At 35.7% G+C, this 24881-nt stretch overlaps 1 protein-coding gene across 1 annotated transcript in view; it reads left to right on the top strand.

The window, feature by feature from the left end:
• Window positions 1-24881, top strand: part of DPYD (dihydropyrimidine dehydrogenase) — an 811158-nt gene that overhangs the window by 37834 nt on the left and 748443 nt on the right. The window contains exon 2 of the mRNA XM_027114432.1: window positions 953-1063. Coding sequence (XP_026970233.1) covers window positions 953-1063 — 111 coding nt within the window. The remainder of the gene's footprint in view (window positions 1-952; window positions 1064-24881) is intronic.

Below are 24881 nucleotides of genomic sequence, written 5' to 3'. Positions count from 1 at the left end.
CTCATGTGATTGTTCTGGAAGACTCCTAGTGGTTATGTTTGTTTTTTTTGCGGTACGTGGGCCTCTCACTGTTGTGGCCTCTCCCGTTGCGGAGCACAGGCTCCGGATGCGCAGGCTCAGCGGCCATGGCTCACGGACCTAGCCGCTCCGCGGCATGTGGGATCTTCCCAGACCGGGGCACGAACCCGTGTCCCCTGCATCGACAGGCAGACTCACAACCACTGCGCCACCAGGGAAGCCCAGTGGTTACGTTTTAAAGCATTGCTTAAGACAGGGCTTTGGAATTCATTTTTTATTCAGTTACTCAGGTGCTGCTTTACATGTGTGGTTAGAAAGGTTTTCTCTTCTACTTTATACCTCACAAAGTCACAGTAAAATATATAGATTTCATCTTTGGATGAATTCAAATGTAAGCCCAACACTCAGAAGAACTGAGTTCTGATTCATTCCCTTCCACATATTAATTGTGAGATCTTGAACAGGTTACTTAACCAGCCTCAATTAATTTGATCATCCAAGATTTTGGGATAATAGTAGCTGTTTGTAAGTTAAATTAAATAATACGTTTGAAAGCAATTGGTAAAACTCTAAAAACTTAAAGTAGAGAGTATTATTACTACTTTAAATCAAATCTGGAATGAAGTGCCTCTCTTTTCATTCTCATGTAAGAATACTAATTATAAAATTTATCTTAAAGAGTTATTTGTTATATTTCACATGTTTTTGAACTCCATATTATCATTAATAAATATTTTTATAAAGTCAGCTGGGATATCACCTAGTAAATGATTACTTTAGATAAGTTTGTTGTGGAATTACAATAGTAGAAGGGAAAAACAACATTTTTAATATATGTCTTTGGGGTATGTGTGGGGAATCTTAAAATAAAATTTGATTTTTTAAAATGCCAACATATTTACACATGCTTATACTTTGTTTATACTGTCTTCAGAGTATCCTGGCTTTAAATCCTCGAACACAATCTCATGCAACTCTGCATTCCACTTTGGCCAAGAAAGTAGCCAAGAAACATTGGAAAAGAAATCCTGATAAGAACTGCTTTGTAAGTACCACTGATACATGAGTTCATGCTGAAAATTATCTCATTCTACACACTGTAAGACCAGATTTTATACGTAGTTAGAAACATAATTAAATATGTGTAAAGTACAGCTGTGATATTTTTCTTATTTTAAATATTTTATATTTGAATAATCTGAAAAGTGTGTTTAATTTTGATGCTTAAAAATCTATTGAAATAGTTTAAAATCATAAATTTAGTTTGGTGCCAAAATTTATTTTCTTAAAAATCTGTAAAAACCTCTTAAAATCATTTTGTAATGACACAATGATACAGAAGAGTTTCAAAGTTATAAATATAATTCAGTTGAACAAGGGTATACTAATGTATACAAACTGTTATAAAATATGCTTTGGGGGAATATTTGAATATTAGGTATTCAATATGAGCATCTCATAGTTCCAGGTGAGGTATAGGTGCAAAAATCTGAGATCTGGTTGCTAGAATGTTATTTAATTGGGCCCATGAAATGATTACTGGGCTGGGATTGTTAGGCCATAAATGAGGATTAAGTACAACCTTGAAGGCAATTTTAAAATGCTGTCTTAGGAGGTATAAATCTTTAAGTTTGGGAAAGCAATTTCCTTTTTACCTGATTTCCCAAAATTAATTTCTCCAAAATTAATTTTCTCAAAGTAACTAGTGAGCTAATTAATAGTATTAGCTTATTTAACATTAGCTCTTTTGGTACCTTGTGTATATGTTCTATTTAATACAATGATTTTAATTTATTTTTATGCACTTCTTTCCTACATATAAACTCTTTGAGGATAGGAATTGAGGGTATGTGCTCATGTGCATTTGTTTTTATCTGATATTTAATCTTTCTGTCACTGACCAACCAGCAAAGTTTTTTGAGTAAAAAAAGAAATAGAAATACGGAGAAACAACATGACTTGAGATGATAACACAGCCACTTACTAGCAGATCTGGATTTGAAATTCAGTTTTCCTTGCTCCGGCTCTGTGAGCTTTGCATTCTACTATGACATTTCTAGTAGAGGTCTCTGGAAGGACACTAATGTGGTCCAAATTAGATCAAGGAATAGATCAACTATCAGTCATGTTCCTGTATAATGATGTGAACAATTGAAGGACACTGAAAAAAGAATCACATAATTTTCAAACTTAGAATGCCTTTAAAGATTATCAAGTCTAACTCTCTCATTTTAAATGTGATCCAGATAAATTAGATTAAATTAGATAAATTCTCTAAGGTCCCCTTTATAGATTATTAAACTGTTTATTTAGAAAGAGAGGCTTTCTCTATTATTATTATTGTTATTTTATAAAAATTAGCATTTTCATTCCATAATGTTAGCCTGTAAACTGAGTGGTGGATATTGGGTTGGCCAAAAAGTTCATTCGGGTTTTTCCATAACGTGTTAACAGAAAACTCGGACAAACTTTTTGGCCAGTCCAATATTATCCTATTTTTTGTAATTGGCAAAGATACAGTGAGAAGTGTTTTTCTCTATTAAATATATATTGGCACAAATTCCTAGAAAAGCAATTTGACAGTATCTTTGGCAATATCTTTGACAATATTTGTTAATACCTGTGTTAGTTTGCTAGGGCTGCCATAACGAAGTACCACAGACTGGGTGGCCTAAAGAACAGTTTATTTTCTCAGTGCTCTGGAGGCTAGGAATCTGAGATCAAGGTGTCAGCAGGGGCGATTTATTCTGAGGCCTCTCTCTGGATTGCAGCTGGCTGTCTTTTCTCTGTGTCTTCACATGGTCTTCACTCTGTACTTGTCCAAATTTCCTCTTACAATGACACCAATATCTCAGATAAGATCCACTCTGATGACCTCATTTTAATTACCTTTTTAAAGGCTGTCTCCAAATTTGTCCAAATACAGTTACATTCTAAGTTACTGGGGGTTAGGACTTCAATAAATTAATTTGAGGGGATATACATACAGTTCAGTCCATAATAATACCTTTAAATTATCAAACACTTACACCCAGTAATTCATCTCCTAGTAAACTATCCTAAGGAAAGAATTAGGAATGTAGGTAAATAATTAAATAGAAAGAAGATCATCCCAACATTATTTGTAGAGAAAAATCTGGGGGAAAAAACCTACTGAATTCCAACCATTGGGTTATGGTTAAGTAAATTAGGGCCGATCTATTCAGTGGTAAATTGTGCAACCATTAAAATTACTTTTGAAATAATTAATAATCTGAAAAAATACTTACAATCTATATTATATGAACAAGGCACGAAACAGCACTGTATTTAAGAATGATTGTATGCACTTTTACATAACCACACTTATATACATATTCACAAAGAAAAAAAAAATAATGAAATGTTAATAGTAATTATATTTGTTTTCTTAGCACTTTTGTATATTTCAAATTTTCTATAATGAGCAAGTGTTAGAGGAAAAATAAAAGCTTTAAATATATGTTAAAATAATCTCAATTTCTAACAGCAGATATATTGCTCTGGATGTAAACCATTTTGAAAACTCTATGTGATACACTGGATTAATAAAGAACAGTGAAATAATATTCCCAAGGGGAAATATGGAGCTAGAGTTGAAAGTTATCCTCAGTGTAATTAAAGAATGTATTTTTTTCCTTTTCATTATTATTCTCTTTGTGCATGAATAAAAGTATCACCACAAGATATGATTTATTTTGAATTGATAAGTTTTCATACTTGAGTTTTATAATCACTCATCTAAACTAAAAAGCCTTATAGGTAAAACAAGCATAAGAAGATTCTGAAAAGTGAAGAGAAGGCCAGCCAGCTAGGGATATGGACCTGAAACATGACACAGTGATGAGTTCCCTGGGTTTTCTTTTTTCTGCCTTGGAGCTGAAGAAATTGGAAAACCAGAAATGCTAACTGATACACACACACGCACATGCACACACACACACACACACACATACACACACACACGTACACAGATCTCAACAAAGTCTGCTCTCTCTAGCCAAAATACCAGGAAAGGAACAGTCTAGCAACAGAAGACTTTTTGACAGTAACTGCTTTAATCTAGCCAAACACAACAAAAAAAATTGTGACCTCATCCTGATGCATTCATAAAGGCCGAGTGGGAGCCTAGACTTCCATCTTATGATGAGAGGATGAGATGCTCCAATCCTTCTGCTGGGTGAAAGAGTAGGGAGTCAGGATTTTCATACCCACTAGCTAGCCGGTAACCAAGGCAGCCCACAACCCCAGTCACCCTCTGTGGTGTCAGTGGTGAGACCACTGAACTTCTACCCCTATCAAGAAGAGAAGAAACGGGGTGAGGCTGAAAAATACCCCAAAAGGAAATAATAGCTAAAAACTTCCCAAATTTAACAAGAGACGTAAATCTACAGATTCAAAAGCCTCTGTGAAACACAAAGGAATCCATAGCAAGACGTATCATAATTAACCTTCTGAGAACTAAAAAGAAAGACAGTATCTTAGAAGAAGCCAGCCTGCTTGCCTCAAGGTAAGGACAGCTCCTATGGGCAGTTGTGCTCCAGATCCTTGGACTGTAGCTTTGACTAAGACAAGACACTATCACTGACAAATGCTTGCTCAGCATTTTTTTTTTTTCCTACCCTGCTTCACCCCTCTTGTATTGGTATTTCCTGAAGAACACTCACTCCATAATCACGTGAACCCAAATCCCTGTCTCAAATTTTGCTTTTAGGGAAAACGAACTTTAAATTGCTAAATTAAGAGCAAATTGTGGCCTGTATCAGCAGTACTTGACATAGGCAGTCACTCTCTTCTTCCTGAAATATTTTTTTCACTTGACTTCCAGGACATTAGACTCCCTGGTGTTCTTCTTTCCTTATTGGTATCTCCTTCTCACTCAGCGTATTTGTTGGTTATTCCTCATCTTCTCACCCTTAAATATCAGAGTGCCCAGGGCTCAGATCTTTCTTTCTTTCTTTAGAGACTCACTTAAGTTGGTGATCACATTTTGTCTCCTCAATTTAAATACCATGTATAGACAGATGGCTCCTGCATTTATATCTCTTGCCTGGACCACTTTCTTAAATTCTAGTCCTCTATAACAAAATGCCTAATGAATACCTCCACTTGAATGTCTAATCGCCATTTCAGTGTACACATACTGAAAATCCAAATTATGATCTTACCTCCAAAATGTATTATTCCTGGAGTCATGTCCATCCACCCTTTCTCTGAGAGCAAAATACTGAGTCCTTGATTTTGTTATTTCTCTCACCTTCCATACCTAAGTAGAAGATCCTTTTGGCTTCAAATATATCTAGAATCTGATTATTTCTCACCACTTCTACCACTACCAACCTTTCTAAGCCATCATCATTATCTTTCATCTGGATTATTTCAGTTGCTTTGTAATGGTTTCCATGCTTATGCCCTTTCCTGGTAGAGTCTCTTCATAATAATTCATCGGAGAAATCCTTTTAATATTCCTGTGCTCAGAATCTTTCAGTGGTTTTCTAGCTTACTTGGAGTTTGCATAATTTCCTTTGTACAGTTGTCACCTCAGCAAGGGCTTCTCCAGCCACCCTATTTAAAACTCTAACCTGCCACCCTACCAAGCTCTCTTTAGACTTCTTGGCTTCTTTGCGTCCCCAGCTTCATGAACCCTTGGTGCTCACTAAAGATCTGTTGAATGAATATGACCCCTCTTTTACATAGTCCTTACATACTAGACATAAGGATCACATGTTTTCTTGTATAGTGCTATATACAGTTTCCAGAGTCCCTTTGCATATTGCATTTGATTTTTACCATGATGTGAATGGACAACCCAGATTTGTTTCCTCATTATACTGATCTGTTTCCTCATTTTACTGACTATGCTGAAAATGTTAAATTATTTGCTTAAACTCATTGAAATTACTTAGTGTTGGAGCCGTGTCTAGAATTTTGGTTATCTGAATCTAGTGTGTCCTATCCAGTGTATTACCTGGCCTCCTTAAAAAACACGAATAAGATGATTAGAAAATAGATACGTTAAAGTTAAGGAAAATGTAGATTGTAGTGGTGGTCACATTTGTGACCAGTAATCTTACATCATTTCTGAAGGCAGCCAAAGAGCTCGTTTTGAACCAACTCCCCAACTACCAAATAGAAAGGCTTTATTTATTCGTGTTTATTTTGTTTTATTTTCTAATGATTTTGCTTTGGCTTTACAATTCTCTGTTTTGGTTTGACTCAGATAATTACTGCTTTATCATTCTTAGCATATCTGCATTGGGGCTGTGGTTTGGGTTTATTTGGGTAGAGTCCTCTCTGTCTCTCTTTCCACTTTGGTCCTTGAAGCAACTGTATGTTAGGCACTGTATTGAATGCCACTCAAAGGTGAATAAAATATGCAAAATAAGTAGTCTAAAATTGTCTATTAAATTAAATCACATTTAGTTTTAATAAACAAATATTTGTTTATAGGCTTTTTAGAAAATAGGCATCTGTTTTGGCCTGTAGAAGTACCCTAAGAATGGCAATTCTGAAATTTTTTACCCAGGAATTTCTTTCCTTGCCAAGTTAATACCATTCTAGTAATAATTAGAAATTCTGAATTCAGTAGGGAATTTAAACTGGCAAATGTGTTTTTACTGGTTAATGAAGCACGAAACAGTTATTTCCAGTATCTTTTAAGCAGGTGTTCTATAACTGCTGTTTATTTTTGCCATTTTTGAAAATGTTGAACTGTCTTAATTACATAAATATTTTGTGCTCATTTTCCGTTAGCAGTTTTTAAAGAGCAGAAAATGTTACAAATCAGAAAACTTACCCTGGGTGAAAATAAAAAGGAAAGGCAATTAAAGACAACCAATTATTTGACATGTTTTGAGAATTTTAGCTAATTTGTTTTAAACACATGGCACGTAGTAGGTGCTCAAAGTAAAATAATACAAATAAAAATAAACCATAATGTATATTAAGAATTTGCTGACTGCAGGTATATTTCAAAGTGCTTTCTATGAAGTAACTCTTTTTAGCCTCAGAACCACCCTGGTGAGGTAAGTGTTATATTTTATCTCCATTCACAGATGAGGGAAGCTTAAGAAACCTGTCTAAGGGTCCACAACTAAATGGTAGAACTAGAGGCTGAATCCATGCAGTCTGGTACCAGAGCTCTTTAAGTAGACTATTTAAAATAAGTAAATAAAAATAAATCACTGAACTTTTTTCTTCTAGTAAGTAATATGTAGGTTTTGGTAATCATTTATTTTTTCCCTGGGTGAGCTTCACCATCTTAGTCACTACTTTGTTTCTACATTTATTGCCTGTTTACAATGGGCCAGGCATTGTGCTGCTTAGCACTCTGGAATAAAAATGAACATGATATAGACCCTGCCAAGAAGGTCTCACATTCTTTAGAAGAAGACAGAAATATCAACATATAGTCCTCTTTCAAAGGACGAACCCTGGAGGAATTTTAATTATCAGTGTGAGTTGGTCAGATTTGTCTTGAGAGTAATCAGTCTAACTTTCAGTGTAGAAGATGGGTTCAACGAGAAAGATGGGAGGCCAGGTCTCTGGGACTGATGTGCAGGGCTGGAAGACAAATCATGGAGACCAGGGGCGGGGAGCATGTAGGAGAGAGGATAAGCTTGAATATATAGGAGGTGTCTTAGTCTGTTTGGGCTGCTATAACAAAAATATCACAGACTGGGTGGCTTAAACAACAAACATTTATTTCTTATACTTTTGGAGGCTGGGAAGTCCAAGATCGAGGCACCGGAAGATTTAGTATCTGGTGAGGGCCTGCTTCCTCATTCATAGATGGCTTTTTGCTGTGCCCTCGCGTGGCAGAAGGGATGAGAGAGCTCTCTGGAGCCTCTTTTATAAGCACTAATCCCATTCATGAGGGCTCCACCCTCATAACCTAAAAGCCTCACAAAGGCCCCACCTCCTAATACCATCACAGTGAGAGTTAGGATTTCAGCATGTGAACTTTGATGGACACAAACATTTAGTCCATAACAGGGAGGTAAAATAAATATGACTCGGGAGTTGACTTTATGTGTACACTTAATTGTTCATACGATAAATTGAGAGAAATCGTGAATTCAGTTTGGGATCTTTTGAGTTTCTTGTACCTGTGGGTCATCCTGTTTAGTTTAAAGGTTGAAGCTCAGTAACGGGGTCAGGAATGCAGATGAAGAGTTTTGAGTAATCAGAATATATGTGGGTAATTAAAGGCCTGTGGGCAGAGTTACCCAGGAAGGGTGTGTGGAGTGGGAAGAATATGGAGGTTAGACTTTGGGCAGGGATTAGGGAGAGGGGAGTTAGACACAGGCCTCAGGTGAAGAGTGTAAAGGAGGCACCAAAAGACTCAATAATCAAGGTAAATAATACAAAAATCATACAAAATATATAAATAATACAAAAAATATATAAAATGTGTATATGGAAGCACACTTCTTTCCTTTTGCCTCAGGCTCCATTGTGGCTCAACTTGGCACTGAGCACCAGGCAAGGGCAGGCAGAGATGAGAATTTAGCCAAGAAGTGCTATGATGGGTGAGATGAGAACCAGAGGAGCGTAGTGGGAGAGTTCCTACAAAGAAGGAGAGATCAGTGTGCTTTTCCTCTAATACCCGATTACCGAATGGGGCTATTTTTTGTACTTTGGAAATTATCCTTCTAGCTTGCCTTATCTGCTGAGTCCATTTTTCCCTCTCAATTTTACATGACTATTAAGAGATGAAATCCACGTAGTTAATAAAGTTATTAGTCAACCAATCTCATTCAGAAGGGGAAGGTGGAAGCTTGGATCCCCAGCTACTTGGCTCTGTTAAACTTGACATAGAATGCAGGTCCCAATATTGGTACATATCACATTCACAATATGAATTTTTATTTTTAAGCTCCAAAATTAAATGAGCTTTTGACCAGAGTCACAGTAAGAAAGCAATTCTATTCTGCACTGGCCTCTTCTTACACCATAGTTTAAAACAGCTTCTCAGGCTTGAGCTTGCTTTCCTGATTGCTGACAATAGCTTTCTTCCAAAAATAGACTCAATGCCTGAAGGAGTTTCTGGAATTAAAAAAAATAACCAAAACCAAGATTCTTTACAACTTAATGCCTTCTTCAATAGTTGAAAAATACATGGTTTGTATACATAATACAAATATCAGACTAGAACTCAGGCATGAAGGAAATAAAACCTCCTTTATTTTCCTATAACTGAACTTAATTTTTAGTTTGAACTTCTCTAAGAGTAGAAGTTTAGTCACTGTCACTTTCAGAATTCTCTTTTCCCTGTTTGTCCCCCCACTCCCCCTTATTTCTCTGAGCTAATATATGAGTTTCTGGGGATTTGGTGGCAAGTGTGATAGGTGAGCTGAGCCCTGCTGATTCTTCATGACATCTTTCTTCTAATAACCATCACGGGGAATGTGGAGTCATCCTTCATTCCCATTCACCGGGTCCCTTCCTGTCCCTCACCTCTCTTCTACTTTGAAGTCACTCTCGAACACATGACAATCATTCTAATGTCCTTCTCAACACAGGGGCTTGGGGAACTTCACGGTTTAGTCACCTTTTCCCAGGGCTTCATCTAGTTAGTGGGTGACAGGTTCTCCAAGCTCATGATTTCCACGCACCTGGCTAGGGTTTGTCATTCCCCCTGTGTCCAGCCTGAGGAACTGAGCTTCTTTCTCTGGATCGACCATTATTCCTGGACCCTTCCCTTTCCTTTTGATCCTCATTTTGTTTTTCCATTCTTAAAATATTTATATAGTTTAGATGGGAAGGTAAGAGTGGAGGAAAAAATTTGCTTTTAACTCATCACACATATCCTCCTAAATCCACACTGTCAATCACCCAAGTTCTTCCAGTTTCCTTGAAAACTTGACTTCTGAAATCCGAAGTCTCACAGAAAATCTCTGTGTCGCTGCTTTCTGCACTTACATTCTTCTCTTTAAGAAATGAAAACCAGTGGCCTAGCTGCCTAACATGTGTAAACTTTAGGAGGAAGGAGACAAAAATTACAGTAAAACATCTCGTATCCCACAAAGTCTGATTTTGAATTTAACAGAATCGGTGATTATCTCCCATCCTTCATCCAGCAGAGTATCAAATGAGGTCTGTTGGGGTGGGAAGTTAGGGTAGGGTAAGTTCCTACTTTGGGTTGGAGAGACTAAGAAAGAAGGGCTAGGCCAGGCAAAGCCATTCAGAACCCTGTGTTGGGAAGCTGAGATAGTACTTGCAGGACTCTTGAGAGTGAGTGTCTCCTTAAATTTTGTGACATGGACACCTCACTTACATCACCATAGTACTGACCCTGAAAACTGCTGCCAACCAAAGGCTTGCACTGTGCCGGAGGTACCAGCATGCCTTGGGACCCAGCAATGTCCCCATGAGTGTTTAAACTTGGGTAACAACTGCCAACCTGCAGCAGGGACTCAAATGGATTTGGATGGCACAGGTGGCCCCAGAAATCCTAGCTGGCTCACTGGGTGGGCTTCCCTTGTCCTTACATTAATTTCCCAGTAATGCTATTGCATATATTATCGGATTTTTTGGAATCATTAATCTGGTATGGTTTTACCATTTCCATTAAGAACAGTTATCCTGCTGCGTTTGTTGAGAACATTGTAATGGATTCGAAAAATAAGTTTATTTTTAAATAGGTGTATTTTAAGTGATCTTTATTGGATAATCTCTTCCATACTTCTAACAAAGGTTAGAAGTTATTACTGTATAAATTTAGTAATTAACTTTATGTGTGTGTTAAGATAGACATAAACTAGAAAAAACTAATCCTTTAAAGAAAATGCAAGTTTAAAAGTTCAGCAGAGGGAAAATTTTACAGAGTTAAAATGTACTGTGAAATGTGACTACCTAAAAATCCTGTTGTCAGAATCTACAACTTTAAGAAGAACAGGGATTCTGAGCCTAAACTCTTGCTGCACGGTCATTTAGACATATGTAAACCTTGTAATTTTGAAATTGGGATGGAGTCTTCAGTCGTATGAATTTTGACACATAACCAGTATTTATTTTACTATAGTAGCATACTACTTATGGGAAGGGCATTTTTGGTAGAAGTCTTAAAGTCTAGTTATGAATTTCTAAGGAATTTTGGGCAATCTCAATTTCTTTAAGAATACAAAGTATACTCTGAATCTGTACTTAAAATATGAAATCATTGATTGGTTTCCATTGTCTATATATGAATTATGAACTCCAAAGAGCATCTTTTGAACATTTTTGGGCATTGATCCAATGGCTAGAAATAAGGTACTTTTTATAGCATTGACCTCTCTTAGATAATTAATACATTGCATCACATTTTTCCATATTTATACAACACTGATCTTGGTTGGCCTCGGTCTGCAGCGACTAGAAGCAGGGTTTCTGATCCTGGCCAGAGATTAAGATTGGGTCATGGCAGTGAGAGCACCGAATTCTAGCCACTAGACCAGTGGTCAGTGACAAGGCCCTGGCCCTTTGGCTTTGCAGAAAAGAATTCCCACAAAAACGGAAAGTAGTGAAACAAGTGAAGTGTTTTATTAGGAGAAAAAAGAGTACAGTACGTGTGGATAGACACATGGGCGGACACAGAGAGAGGGTTGCGCCCTTGTGGTAGTTTAAATCGCTTTTATGGGCATTTCTTCCAGGTTTCCTTTGGCCAATCATTTTGATTTGCCTGGCTCAGAGTCCATATTTGGTATATCTCAGGATCCTTCCGTGTGTGCACGCATCTCTCAGCCAAGATGGATTCCACCGAAGAGACCTATGGGTAGCTTGGCATAACTCCCCTTTTGACATCCAAGGAGCTTCTGGTCGGGAAGGTCTCCTTGACTTCGAGAGTGAGAAATATATGGTCTCTTATCTTCTATCTGGGCAGGGCCCAGCCTCTTCTCTCGATTTGTCATGCTGTTCTCATCTTGGAGTATCCACAGGGGACAAACTCCAATTGCTTACCCTAGGGGGGGGGGCCCATCTACCTCCTGCCTCAACACTACTATAGATAAATTATTTTACTAATATTCATAGTATATTTGCTTGAAATCTGAGTTGTACAGTTTAATTAATTACCAAATATTAATGGAAGGCCAAATATGTGCCAACCACTGTGAAAGGTGGGGAAAGGGACAGATGCTTTTCCTGCCCTGACAGCTTACAGTCATTCGAACAGGCATTAAACTCATTCACAACCAAGTGTTGTGAGTATTGCCATCCATGGGACTTGAAGTATGTAACCTAGTCTCAGGATTTAGCATTAGAAAACAGAAAATTCTGTTTTCTCTCTGAGAAAACAGAATTTAAGTTGAAAATGTAGATGAAGGAAGGAAAGAAGAAGAAGGATCCCACCAGAGTACAGACTATATATTGCAGACACCTAAGATGAGGGAGGATATTGAACTAACGATATTGATACTTTAACAATTTTAGTGCTGCATGGCTGTGTAGAATATGGGGGGAAGTACCAAGTGATGAGACAGAAGAGATCAGAGGGGAGTAGTACAAGTAACAATAACAGTAATGATATTAATAATAACATTTATTGAAAAGTTCTTTATGCTGATTCTTTCATTGGGAGAAGTGCATACCATCTCATTAAGAAAGCACACTCTGCTACCTGCTAGAATTTGGAATTTTGCCATATATTAGGTTCTGTCTTTGAAAGTATGTGTTTCCTTGGCACTTTATTGCACACATAGAATTAGAATAGTATTGTCAGAGATTTATTCTCCAGGCAAAATATGTAATAAAATGCTAATTGGCTAAAAAGAAGAAAAGTGTTAACTCTTGATTTCCTGAGGCTGTTACAAGAAAGCTTTGCTTTAATTATTTATTTCAGACTGATCACAACTTTCTCCACGTCCATGTGACACACAAATTAAACTCATTTGTAATTGTCAGCCATCAGCTCTGTTACTTTTATTTTGCTCTTCTTTAGTTTGAAATTTTATAATAGTTAAGTGGGAGTGAAATTTTATAGTAGTTAAGTGGCAGTTCTGGTTGTTTTTTTTTTTTAACCAACTTTATTGTTAATTAGAATGGAGTGTAGTTATCTAGTCAGGGTTTAAATGGAACTGGAAAAAACTTTCCTCTGAGTAAGGTGTGTTTCAGTTAGCTTTATTAGCAAAAGAAATAAATCTTTCCCTTTAAAGCTAGCTGCCTTATCTTTGAGGTTGGCTTTTTATGAAAGAAGACAGTGGAACCTGAAGGGATGACCTATCAGCAGAAAGGTTGGTTTAAGAATGAGTTACAGAGATAAACTAATTGGGTTCAATTATTGGTTCTGCCATTTACTACCTATGTGCACTTGAGTAAATTCCTTAATCTCTTCCTGCCTCCATTTCCTCTTCTGTAAAATGAGGGTAATAACAGCATCTACCTGATATAGTTGTTGTTAGGGTTAAATGAGTCAATTTGCGTACTATATACACTTCCTATACACTTTAAAACACTTCCTGGCATATATATAATCCTCTATAACTGTCATTGTGTAGCATTGATGGGTTGATGCTCCCAGATCTGTTTCTGTTACTACATATGTAGATCCATAATGATAGTGGATACAGAACAAAGTAACTAAATATGGAAAGAATGTGGAAGGGTAATAAACAGGAAGATATTAAGGACGGTAATGGAAAACAGAGCAGACATTTCCTGTATTGCCAAGAAATTTCTTAGCAGCAAGTTGTGTGTGTGTGTGTGTGTGTGTGTGTGTGAGAGAGAGAGAGAGAGAGAGAGGGAGAGAGAGAGAGCGAGAGAGAGAGAGAAACAACGGAGGTACCAGATTTTCTGAGCACTGCCTAATATATCCATGAAGTTGGAATGAATTATCTTCCTGTGAATTTTTTTTTACCATATTTTGCACTCTCCAAAAAGCTTCATCATGACACCTTGGTCCTGCCCAGTTTCACCAGTCTATAGCTCTTCGTTGTCATGGGGATTTCGCCCTGGCCGATGCTCTGTTGTGTGAGCCCCTGTAGGGAACTAAGTGCTAACCTGAAATGTTTCTCTTCCCTTAAAATGGCCGAGAGTGAAACATTTCCTCTAACCATTTGACAAGGAAGTTTCTCTTTGGAGAAGTTGTTCATATAGATTACATATTAGTCCAGGAATATTGAGAAGGGAATCCAAAAGATCTGAAACCAAACTGATTTGGTTTGTTTATATAGAAATTCTTTGCATAGTCATAAATACTAAACTGGAATTATATGATGTATTGTAGGTCAATAAGTAGTATATAATAAAGCAGATGTGTTAAGACTATGTCTATAAAAACAGGATATGTATATTTTAAAAGATATTAATGAAGCATATTACTGTATTTGCAAATAAGAAATAACTTTGCATATGGGAAAATAGAGTGCTCTGAACTAAAGAAATCAGCTAAATTGTCTTTAGAGCCTAATGGTATATTTTACCTTTGCAAAACATTTATTTGGTGCTCATAACAAATAAATATGCGAGTTTTGCTGTTTTCTGAATGGGCATACAATGGCAGCTGTCTTTCTAATCGCTCCCCTATTCAAACACTAATCGGTGGAACCCACGTAGAATGCTAGGCGCCTGAATAGGTAGACAATGGCAGCAATGTTTTTAATCACAGTCCTATTCAAGCGCTAATCAGAGTGATGATTAAGGGACATTAGAGGGAGCACTTTGACATCTGATCCTTTGAACTGACGTCTGTGCAGGCTGCACTCCACAGAGCTCACTCGGCCAAACTGATTTCCTTAAATAAAGTGCAGTGATTTCCAATGTAGGAAATATTAGAGCCTATTGAAATGATTAGGAATTGAGGAGCTTTTCTTTTAGTGAGGATTTGGTGTATGCTGTATACTCAAGCTAGAACATTAATATTGCATGCACTCTGGGTATCAGGGACTATAGAGAAATAGCTTGAAAAAGATCCTCCTCTAGTCACACACTTACAATTGACTATGAGCAGAGATGTGAAACTCTGCTGTCATAGTCCTCCATTATGGAAGTTTATTTGGAGTTTTATATAACTCAGTCAAGATCGGAACATCCTAACTGCATTGCATTTTTTTGTTTTCTTTAGACCAGGGTATTTTAGTGTTACTTCTTTTGAGTTGCTTTAATAACAACAAAAACAAAAATTGTGTTACATCCTATGCATGGTTATACTTTGCTTCAGTAGTCTTTAATAAGACAGAATGGAATATTTCTTTTTTTAGTCTCTCAGAATTTCTAATATCTATTTAGATTTTACTAACCTATTCTCCAGAACATTGCATAGGATTGATCCTGAAAACATTAGTATCTATTCAAGATTTGCAGATTGGATCAGTGGTTAACACTTCAACATCAGCATTTGAAGATGTAGCTCTAAATATCTGTATATTTCTATAGCTATCTATCTATCATCTATCTATCCATATTTATAATTTATGTAAAAGAGAAAAAAAATTTTTCTTCTTATGTTCAATATATGAGGTCTATGAAATTAAACTGGCAAAAAACATTAATAGAAGAAAAGGTGTACACATTTTATTTGATGTTAACAGTTTATGTCCATGAAGGCTTTCATAGATAAGAAGTGAAGACTCAAAGAAGCAGTTAGACTCATGGGCTTATATATCATTTTAACAAAGGGCAGTATATTGTAGAGAAGTGACCAAAGGAAAACGGATTTGACTTCTAGGGGTGGTTAATTGTGGGAAGGTAAGTATATGGGGGAAACTAATGGCTGATAGGACTTATTTTAGTAAGGTTTGTTTTTGCATCTTTGTGTCAACTTTCTGTCTCCAGTGATAAGGGTTGTTCTTCAGGAGAAGGGAGGAGGAACGCATTCAGGAAGGGAAGTTTATGTCCTGCTTTTAGACAGATAGTGGAGGGCAAAGAGCTCTTTCTGCACTTGTTTTTTCTTAATTGCCTTCAGCTCAAAATAATCTTTAAAAATTGAATAAAGTAGCATATTTTGGGATAGCATACTCTGATTGCCTTCATGTACAACCTCTTAGGATTGAGTTCCCTATAGTTTTTATGTTCCTTAGTTATAGGATTCTCTTCTACAAGAGGCAAATATTTATCATAAATTCTGGAATAAATATGACTGTGGTGTATGCTTTTGAGGGTATCTGCCCCCCAATTCACAGATGCATAGGTGTGGGCCGTTGAAACTATACTTGCACCATCTGACTGTGACCCCAATTCTAGGGTCAGATTCTGAATCTGATTGAGAAAACTCACCCAACCCAGGAAAAGCAGATTCTGTCTTAGAAATCTGGGACAAGAGATGACATTTCATTCTAGGTTGTTTCAGTAGAAAAAAAAATGAAACCTGGTTGTTGTGGGTTGGCCATTTTCCACCTGCCAATTATATTAAAAGCAGAAAAAGCCAGTCTAAAGAGAGAGAAGATTGAGGCAGATGTAGATAAAAAGGCTGCCTGGGTTACTCATGGCTTTTCATCAGGGGAGTTTTGCAGTTTTGTGTTTTGTGAGATACTCTTGTATCCAAATATAGTCTTCTTTTTTTGGCTTAAACTACCTAAAGCAGATTTTAGGTATAGACAACCAAAAAATCCTAAGGAGCACAGTGGTATATATCAAATTCTAATGACTTAGAAAAGGGTGTTTTAGTTTTAGGGAATATATGAAAATTATAATTAAGTAGGAAAAGAAAAACAGAGTAAGGGGTAAAGATAGTTAAATTGTATGTGTTGGGTGAAGCAGTAGAGTGTAATGTAATTAGCTCCCACTTAGAGACAGACTGCCTGGGTACAAATTATGTCTCAGCATTTACTAACTTGACCTTGGGTACTATTCTTCACTTCTATCAGCTAGCTCTAGTTTCCTTCAATAAAAAATGGAAATACTAATAATTATAGCAATCTAATTAAATTATTTTGAGGAGTAAATAAACTAATGAATTTTAAAAGGGTATAATACAAAGCTTAGCACATGGTAAATGCTCACTAAATGGTGTGTTATTTTATTATTTTATTTTTATGTGCATATGGGGAATGTCTCAGGTTCAGATGATAAGACATTTATCTAGGATTTCTTACATCTTGTCATAATTTACAGATGGTAAAAATTGAGTAAACTGATACTACATTTATTTATCCTAAGTGTGATTTTTTTTCAAATGTCATATACTTTTAAAAAATTGAGGTAAAATTGGTATGTAACATTATATAAGTTTCAGGTGTACAACATTATAGTTCTACATCTTTATACACTACAAAGTGATCACCACCAAAGGTCTAGTTACCACTCATCACCATACAGTTGACCCGCTTCATCCATTTGGGTATTTGGTAAACAAATCCAGGTTGATATAACCATATGATTTTCATGATTAAATAGACCCTTTATCATAAACTCTCTCAGTGTTCCTTATTCTATAAGAGACAAAATGTATACAGATGTAGTATTCTTAGTTTATTTCCATGTTACATGAAGTAATTGTAGTTGGTTATTTTGGATTACTTCTATTTTTTCCTCCCTGAGCTCCAGTAAGAATACAGATAGTATTTATGGTATACCTTTGCCCTTATTATCTATTAGTTCATCCTCTCCATTTTCTATCCATTTGCTTTTAGGTTTATTATGTTTCATTTTAAATTGCCTCTCATGTGTTTTGAGAATTGGAATCTATATCTGTACCTCTATATTAACCTATCTATCTCTCTTTATCTCTAAATCTATATCTATATGCCTTCTTTTTAAAGTTATACTCTCTAGCTTTAAAGCCAGCAGCTTTGTAAGCTGCAAATCAACAAGTAATCTACCCAAATCATTTCCCCACAGCTCTGCCTAAGAAAGTTTGACAGTGTGGTGGTTTTTCTTGCACATATTTGGAATAACTTTTCTATCATATTTGGGTTCTTGCCATATTTTGGTTTAGTAGGGGAGGATTTAAAAGAGTGAGTAAAAGGAAGAGGGCCAGGAGGTCCATCAAGGAGAACAGATTTTTGAATGTGGAATATGCATAGTATGTTTGGGAGGCAAAAATCCAGTAGATAATTCAGGCTCCAGAAGGGATTCATGCCTGAGAGCAATAGAAGAAGAGTTTTGGAAGGAAGGGTGGAGGTGAAAATGTCTAGAAAAGAAGACTGGATTGAGCTTGTGAAAAAAAATTAAGTACACTTTAGGGATTTGGATGTTTTTCTTAGGGCAATAAACTCATGATTTGGACTAAGATACTACCATCATAAAAGTAATGTTTTAAAATTAATGAGTAATCCTTAGAATGTTAATTTGGAACTTACTTTTTAGTTAGGTACATCAATAAAGGTGGGAGTTATGGGAATAAAGAGAAAGGGATTAAAGATTCTTCAGATATTGTGAAAATTATTTAGGAAGAATGAACAGCACTCTTTGTTGGAAAGGGATGAAAAAATTAAATAAAATGCCATCCATCATTCATTAAATACATATTGAGTACCATAATAGGGATACAAGAAGGTATCCATATTCGTATTAGGGAGAAACAGACATCAATGGAATGTAGCACTGATGTACGGTGGGAAATACCAGCTATGGTGCCATCTTGGCCCATTGTTCTCCCAGCTGGCATAGTGCCTGGCATATAGTAGGCACTCAACGATTGCTAGCTATTATATTCATCCTTGATAGATTTTGCTATCACTGTTGCTGCTTTTTTCTCTTATTATTGACATTCAGTGGTAAAGTCACTTCTTGCTAATTACTGGTAATGTTACACGTTCTGTGGTTCTGGCTGTACCGGAATGGCTTCTAGGCAGAGGTGAAAAAAAAAAAAAAAAGTGGAAGAGAAGATAACTTCACTCCAACCCAGAAAAAGGCTGAAAGAACTTATCAAGCCTCAAACTTCGGGTATATATTGGACAAGTTATCTGCGATGCAAGGTTTAGGCTTTATCAGATGTATACTAAGCTTTGTTAGATTAAATATCATAGGTTGTAATTTTTTCACTGAAAGTGTTCTTTTGAACACCTTACTTATCTCCCCTATAAAAGCATTATTCCTTTTTACTGCATTTCTCTTATACCTTCTTGGAAAAACAGTTCATAGTATATTTTGTCCAGCCCTGAAACATTGCTTGCTTTGTGATGAATGTCATCATAGTAACCTAGTTTTAATCTTTTGAGTGGGAAATATTATGAATCAATTGAACAAATATTTAATCCCTCAAACAGAAATAAATAGAAATGGTGGCATTTCAGTCTTCTTATCATTCATTCAACAAACTGGGTTTGGACCAATGGTAGAAAGTTGAAGAGTAAAGGTCAAAATAAAAACAATTATATTTTTAAGATAAATCTTGAATAGATATTCTAAAGCATAGAAAAGTTCTAGAACATTGGATAATACTGGACATTCTATAAATATTTGAGAAATAAATAACTGGATAATTAAAGAAGTTACCTTTGCCAGGAGGGAATACAAGGAATAACCGGAGAAGATGATGGGTCATTTGAATCTTGAAGATACAGCAGGCCTTTAACCAGGCAGGAAAGAGAAGGGGAAAAGGAAGCAATACAAGCAGAAGAACAGCATGTGTAGCCTCATAGATTTATAAAGCAGTGACATGTTTTCAATGAACTGCAGATAACTATAGTATTACCAGAATAGACAGGATAATACGGACCAGCATATAAAGGCCTTTAAATGTATATTATTACTATGCACCCTTTTAGAAGAAGAAATTAAACAACACCTACTTAATTTTCACAATAATTCAGTGATGTAAGTGCTAGAGTTATTCCTATTTAAAGGTGAGGGAACTGAGAATTAGAGATGTTAAGTTCCTTGTCCAGGTTATGTAGCTAGTAAGTAAACTATTAACACCTAGGGATGAAACTGGACATCTGCAAGTCCTAGCACACTTCAGAATATATAAAAATATGTTTATATTTTTGCAAGAAGAAAGTAAATGTTTGGAATATTTTTGTACTGAACTGAAACAAGATAGGAACAGTTGTTACATTTACCCACCTTTTTTTAGTTGTTTTCATTACCAATATATCATTAGGCAAGTTTTACTGGGTTTGCCCAAAATTCAAATCAAGTTTTCCAAAGAAACTAATTTTCAAAAGAGTGATCTAATTATACTCAGCAGCTTGATATATCTGACAGAAAATTGTCTCAAAGCAATAATGTTATTGTACTGTTGTAAGGGCAGTAACTTTAAGAAAAATAAATTATTATTAATTAAAAAATAGAAACAGATATTTTAATAATGGGAATAAACATCTAGAAAGCTACATGTGAAAGATCAGTAAAATTCAGTAATGCTGAAAACAGTGCTGAAGTGCTGAAAACAGTAATGTTGATGAAATAAAAAAATTTTCTGAGATTTGCCTTGTATTTGAGTCTTTCATTGGAACTGTTAACACAGTGTTGGCATCAGAAAAGAATCTAGACAGAATATATACTCAAGAAATCATTTTAAAACTATCATAAATAATATCAAGATAGCAGTTCCAGTTTGCATTTATAGAATATTTTCCTCCAAGGAACTCAAAACACTTGACATTTATCTTACCACCTTGGTGAAGTATTTCTATGGTAGGTATTATTGTTCTGTCATTCCTCTTAAGAGAAAATACATAGAAAGTGTCGGGAGCTGTTTTTTTTAACAGTTACCTAAACTTTTTTCTTTTTAATAGCCAAATAAGTCTCAGTAAAAGATAACTTTATCCACTTAATTCCCCTGGCCAAAAATATTGAATCTTGATTTCTTATTTTCTCCACACGTCATATCTAGTCTGTTAATAAATTAGCTCTACCTTCAAAATATATACAGAAAAGACAACTTCTCACCTTCTCCACCTCATGGGAGCTTCATCTGTATTGTGATCTGTGGGTATGGTTTCTCTTAGAATTATGTGTACAACTGCACAACCATACCTGGTCTTCTGGCTGTTACCCTGGCCTGGACATTTGTTTGGCTCAGGCAAGAATACAAATAGAGGCCCACATCTCATATATCTGAATATTTACAAGCTATAATGCAAGACAAAAAAGTGTTAAAAAATTATATTCTAGCACCCAACTTTAACAAATACATGTTCATGATAAAGTTGAAAAATATGGTTTTTATACATGGCTGTTCTGTTGGTGGGCTGGTGATGCTTAGGTGAGTAATAAAATAAACGTGTGTAGTTTATAAAATTACTATATTTATATTATGAAATTTATTTTTTCTTGCCTTTGTTTCAGCAGAAACAAACTGTGTTGTGATAATTGAAGATGCCATATAATTTGTATTCTAGTGGTAATAATGTTTTAAAGGATTAAAATATAATGGAATTTATTCAAAATATACCAATTTGAATATATTTCATTAAAATGTAAATTAAAGTAAATATTTAAACATTTACAAACTATTTTCATATATTTAAAACTTTTTTCTAAAATATTCACATTATTTATTAAAATGGTATAATAAAATAATATAAACAAAATCATTCAATAAAGTAAAACAATTTATAATTATTAAATATCAAAATATTTAACTGAAGTTGAAATTTATATTGAACTTTTTTGTAAATATTATCAAGTATTAGTATTTGATAAAAATAAATCAATTTGAATATAAGCTTTAGTTTTCATGTATATGGTACTCTAAAGAATCATGTTTCACATATTATATCTAGCTCTATATATGCATACAAATTAACAGTAATATGGATTGTTTAATATTACTAGTTACTCACTGGCTGTCATGTGCAGATTTTGTAAGGATTGTGTGGGGGAGGAAAAACACATTCCTTTCCAGGCCCTGGGCCACACTTAGCTCGTGTTCTTTGTGGATATCTCTGGTGATAGTGCTCCTTCTGGACCAGGCCCTTTATAAAATATTTTAATTTGGCCGTTAAGAGGAGGAGGTTAAAAACTCTTCCTGAGCCTTTTGTTTCTTTAAAGCAATCAGCCTAAAATAATCCTCAAGCCAAAGAAACACATTTTGGGGTGGCAAATTTTGTTTCCCTACAATTACAATAACGTGTTTCTGGAATTATGAATTAGGAGATGGAAAGAATCAAGTCAATGGACTCTTGGCACTACTAGAAAATGATACAAGAAGTATTGAATTTATGCTATCTGTAAGGAAGGACTTTAATTCTCTGTTGTTTATTTAACGGCTTCTGCCTTTAAATCCTCCCTTCATTCCAAAGCAGTTTTTATCTCATATGTCAGTAATGACATACCCACACTTATTCATGTTATTCTCTCTTTTTGAAGGAGATAGGATGGAAGATGTAGAGAAGTGTTCTCTGGAGCCTCAATGGTTTAGAACTTTTAGGGTTTAGTTCTAAAAAAACCATTTTTAGGGTTTAGAACCCTTTTAGGGTTTAAAACTGTATCAGCACCCAATATCAGTTTCAGAGTGACAGGAGCAGGCATTTGTTCTTTAATAAATGTATTATGGGTATATATGTTTGAGAGATAGAGGTTCTCCAATGTGACCATCTCTTGCCCAGATTTAAAGCAATATTGAACTTAGGTATTCTCCTATATGGTCTCCTTGTTTTCCCCTATTCCTCAGACGTTTAAAACAAACAAACAAACAAAACCTTAAAAAACCCATATTATTATTATCTTGAAACATAAAATACGGCATGTCTTCTCGTTGTCTTCCCATCACAATCGAGATAAAATACAGTCTTGTACAATCTGCAACACTACCCTTCTTGCTCCAACTTCTGTTGTTCTCCCAGTGACTTACTCTGGAAGGAAGACTTTGATTTTTATAGGAATTTTTAGGTTCATAGCAAAATTGAGGGGAAGGTACAGAAATTTTCCATATATGTACTACCTCCCAAACATGCATAGCCTCTCCCATTATCAGCATCTCCCACCAGAGTGGTACATTTAACTGCTTTAAAAATACTCTGTGCTCTGCCTGTTCATCGTTCTCCTCCCCTAGACCCCTGGCAACCACTGAACTTTTTACTGTCTCCTTAGTTTTGCCTTTTCTAGAATGTCATATAGTAGGAATCATACAGCCTGTAGCTTTTTCAAATTGGCTTCTTTCACTTTTTTTACGCATTTAAGATTGCTGCATGCCTTTTCATGGCTTGCTAGCTAATTTCTTTTTTAGTGCTGAGTAATATTCCATTGCCTGTATGTACCATAGTTTATTTATCGATTCATCTACTTAAGGACATTTTGGCTGCTTCCAAGTTTTGGCAATTAAGAATAAAGCTGCCATACATATCCATGTGCAAGTTTTTGTGTGAACATAATTTTTCAGCTTCTTTGGGTAAATACCAAGGGGTGTGATAGCTGGAGCATATGGTAAGAGTATGTTTAGTTTTGTAAGAAACTGCTAAATTGTCTCCCAAAGTGGTTGTATCATTTTGCATTCCCACCAGCAATGAATGAGAGTTTCTGTTGCTCTACATCCTTGCCAGCATTTGGTGTTGCATAGTTTGGTCATTCTAATAGTTATGTATGGTATCTCATTGTTGTTTTAATTTGCATTTCCATGATGACATATGATATGGATCATCTTTTCATAAGCTTATTTGCCATCTATATATCTTCTTTGGTGAAGTGTTTGTTAAGATCTTTGGCCCATTTTAGAATCAGGATGTTTGCTTTCTCATTGTGAGTTTTAAGAATTCTTTTTATATTTTGGATAATGGTACTTTCTCAGATAAATCTTTTGCAGATATCTTCTCCCTGTCTGAGGCTTGCTTTCCCATTCTCTTGACATTGTCTTTTCAGAGAAGAAGCTTTTAATTTTAATGATGTCCAAATTATCAGTTATTTCTTCATAAGTGCCTTTGGTGTTGTATCTAAAGAGCCATTGCCATACCCAAGGATCATCTAGGTTTTCTCTATGTTATCTTCTAGTTTTATAGTTTTTCTTATATTTAGGTCTGTGATCTAGTTTGAATTAATTTTTGTGAAGGGTGTAAGGTCTATGCCTAGATTATTTTTTAATTTTTTTTTTTTTTTATGTAGATGTTCAGTTTTACCAGCACCCTTTGATGAAAAGACTGTCTTTGCATCGTTGTATTGCCTTTGCTCTCTTGTCAAAGATCAGTTAGTGTGGGTCTATTTCTGGGCTCTCTGTTCTGTACCATTGATGTATTTATCTTTTTTTTTTTTTGGCAGTACCACACTGTATTGATTACTGTAATTTTATGGTAAGTCTTGAAATTGGTTACTGTCAGTCTTCCAACTTTGTTCTTCTTCTCCAATATTGTGTTGGGTGTTGTGGGGTCTTTTGCCTTTAAACTTTAGAATCAGTTTGTCAGTATCCATAAAATAACTTGCTGAGATTTAGACTTGGATTACATTTAATCTATAGATTAAGTTCAGGAGAAATGACACCTTGACAATATTGAGCCTTTCTATATAGGATCATTTATTTATCTCCATTTGTTTAGTTCCTCTTTGATTTCATTCATTAGAGTTTTGTAGTTTTCCTTGTATAGATCTTGTACATATTTTATTAGATTTATACCTAAGTATTTCACTTTTTTGGCTGCTAATGTAAGTGACAGTGTGTTTTTATTTTTTTTATTTTTTATTTTTTGCGGTACGCAGGCCTCTCACTGCTGTGGCCTCTCCCGTTGCGGAGCACAGTCTCCGGACGCGCAGGCTCGGCAGCCATGGCTCACGGGCGCAGCCACTCCGCGGCATGTGGGATCTTCCCGGACTGGGGCACGAACCCGTGTCCCCTGCGCTGGCAGGCGGACTCTCAACCACTGCGCCACCAGGGAAGCCCCATGACAGTGTGTTTTTAATTTCAAATTCCCTTTGTTCAAGTATAGAGGAAAGCAGTTGACTTTTGTTTATTAACCTTGTGTTCTGCAAGCTTGCTGTAATAGCTTATCATTTTCAGGAGTGTTTTGGTAGATTCTTTCCAATTTTCTACATAGACAGTAATATCATCTGTG

The sequence above is a fragment of the Aethalodelphis obliquidens genome, unplaced genomic scaffold (genome assembly GCF_003676395.1).
Source record: "Aethalodelphis obliquidens isolate GAN/ISIS:26980383/991018 unplaced genomic scaffold, ASM367639v1 scaffold13, whole genome shotgun sequence".
Taxonomy (NCBI): domain Eukaryota; kingdom Metazoa; phylum Chordata; class Mammalia; order Artiodactyla; family Delphinidae; genus Aethalodelphis; species Aethalodelphis obliquidens.
This window is presented reverse-complemented; position numbering and strand designations above follow the sequence as displayed.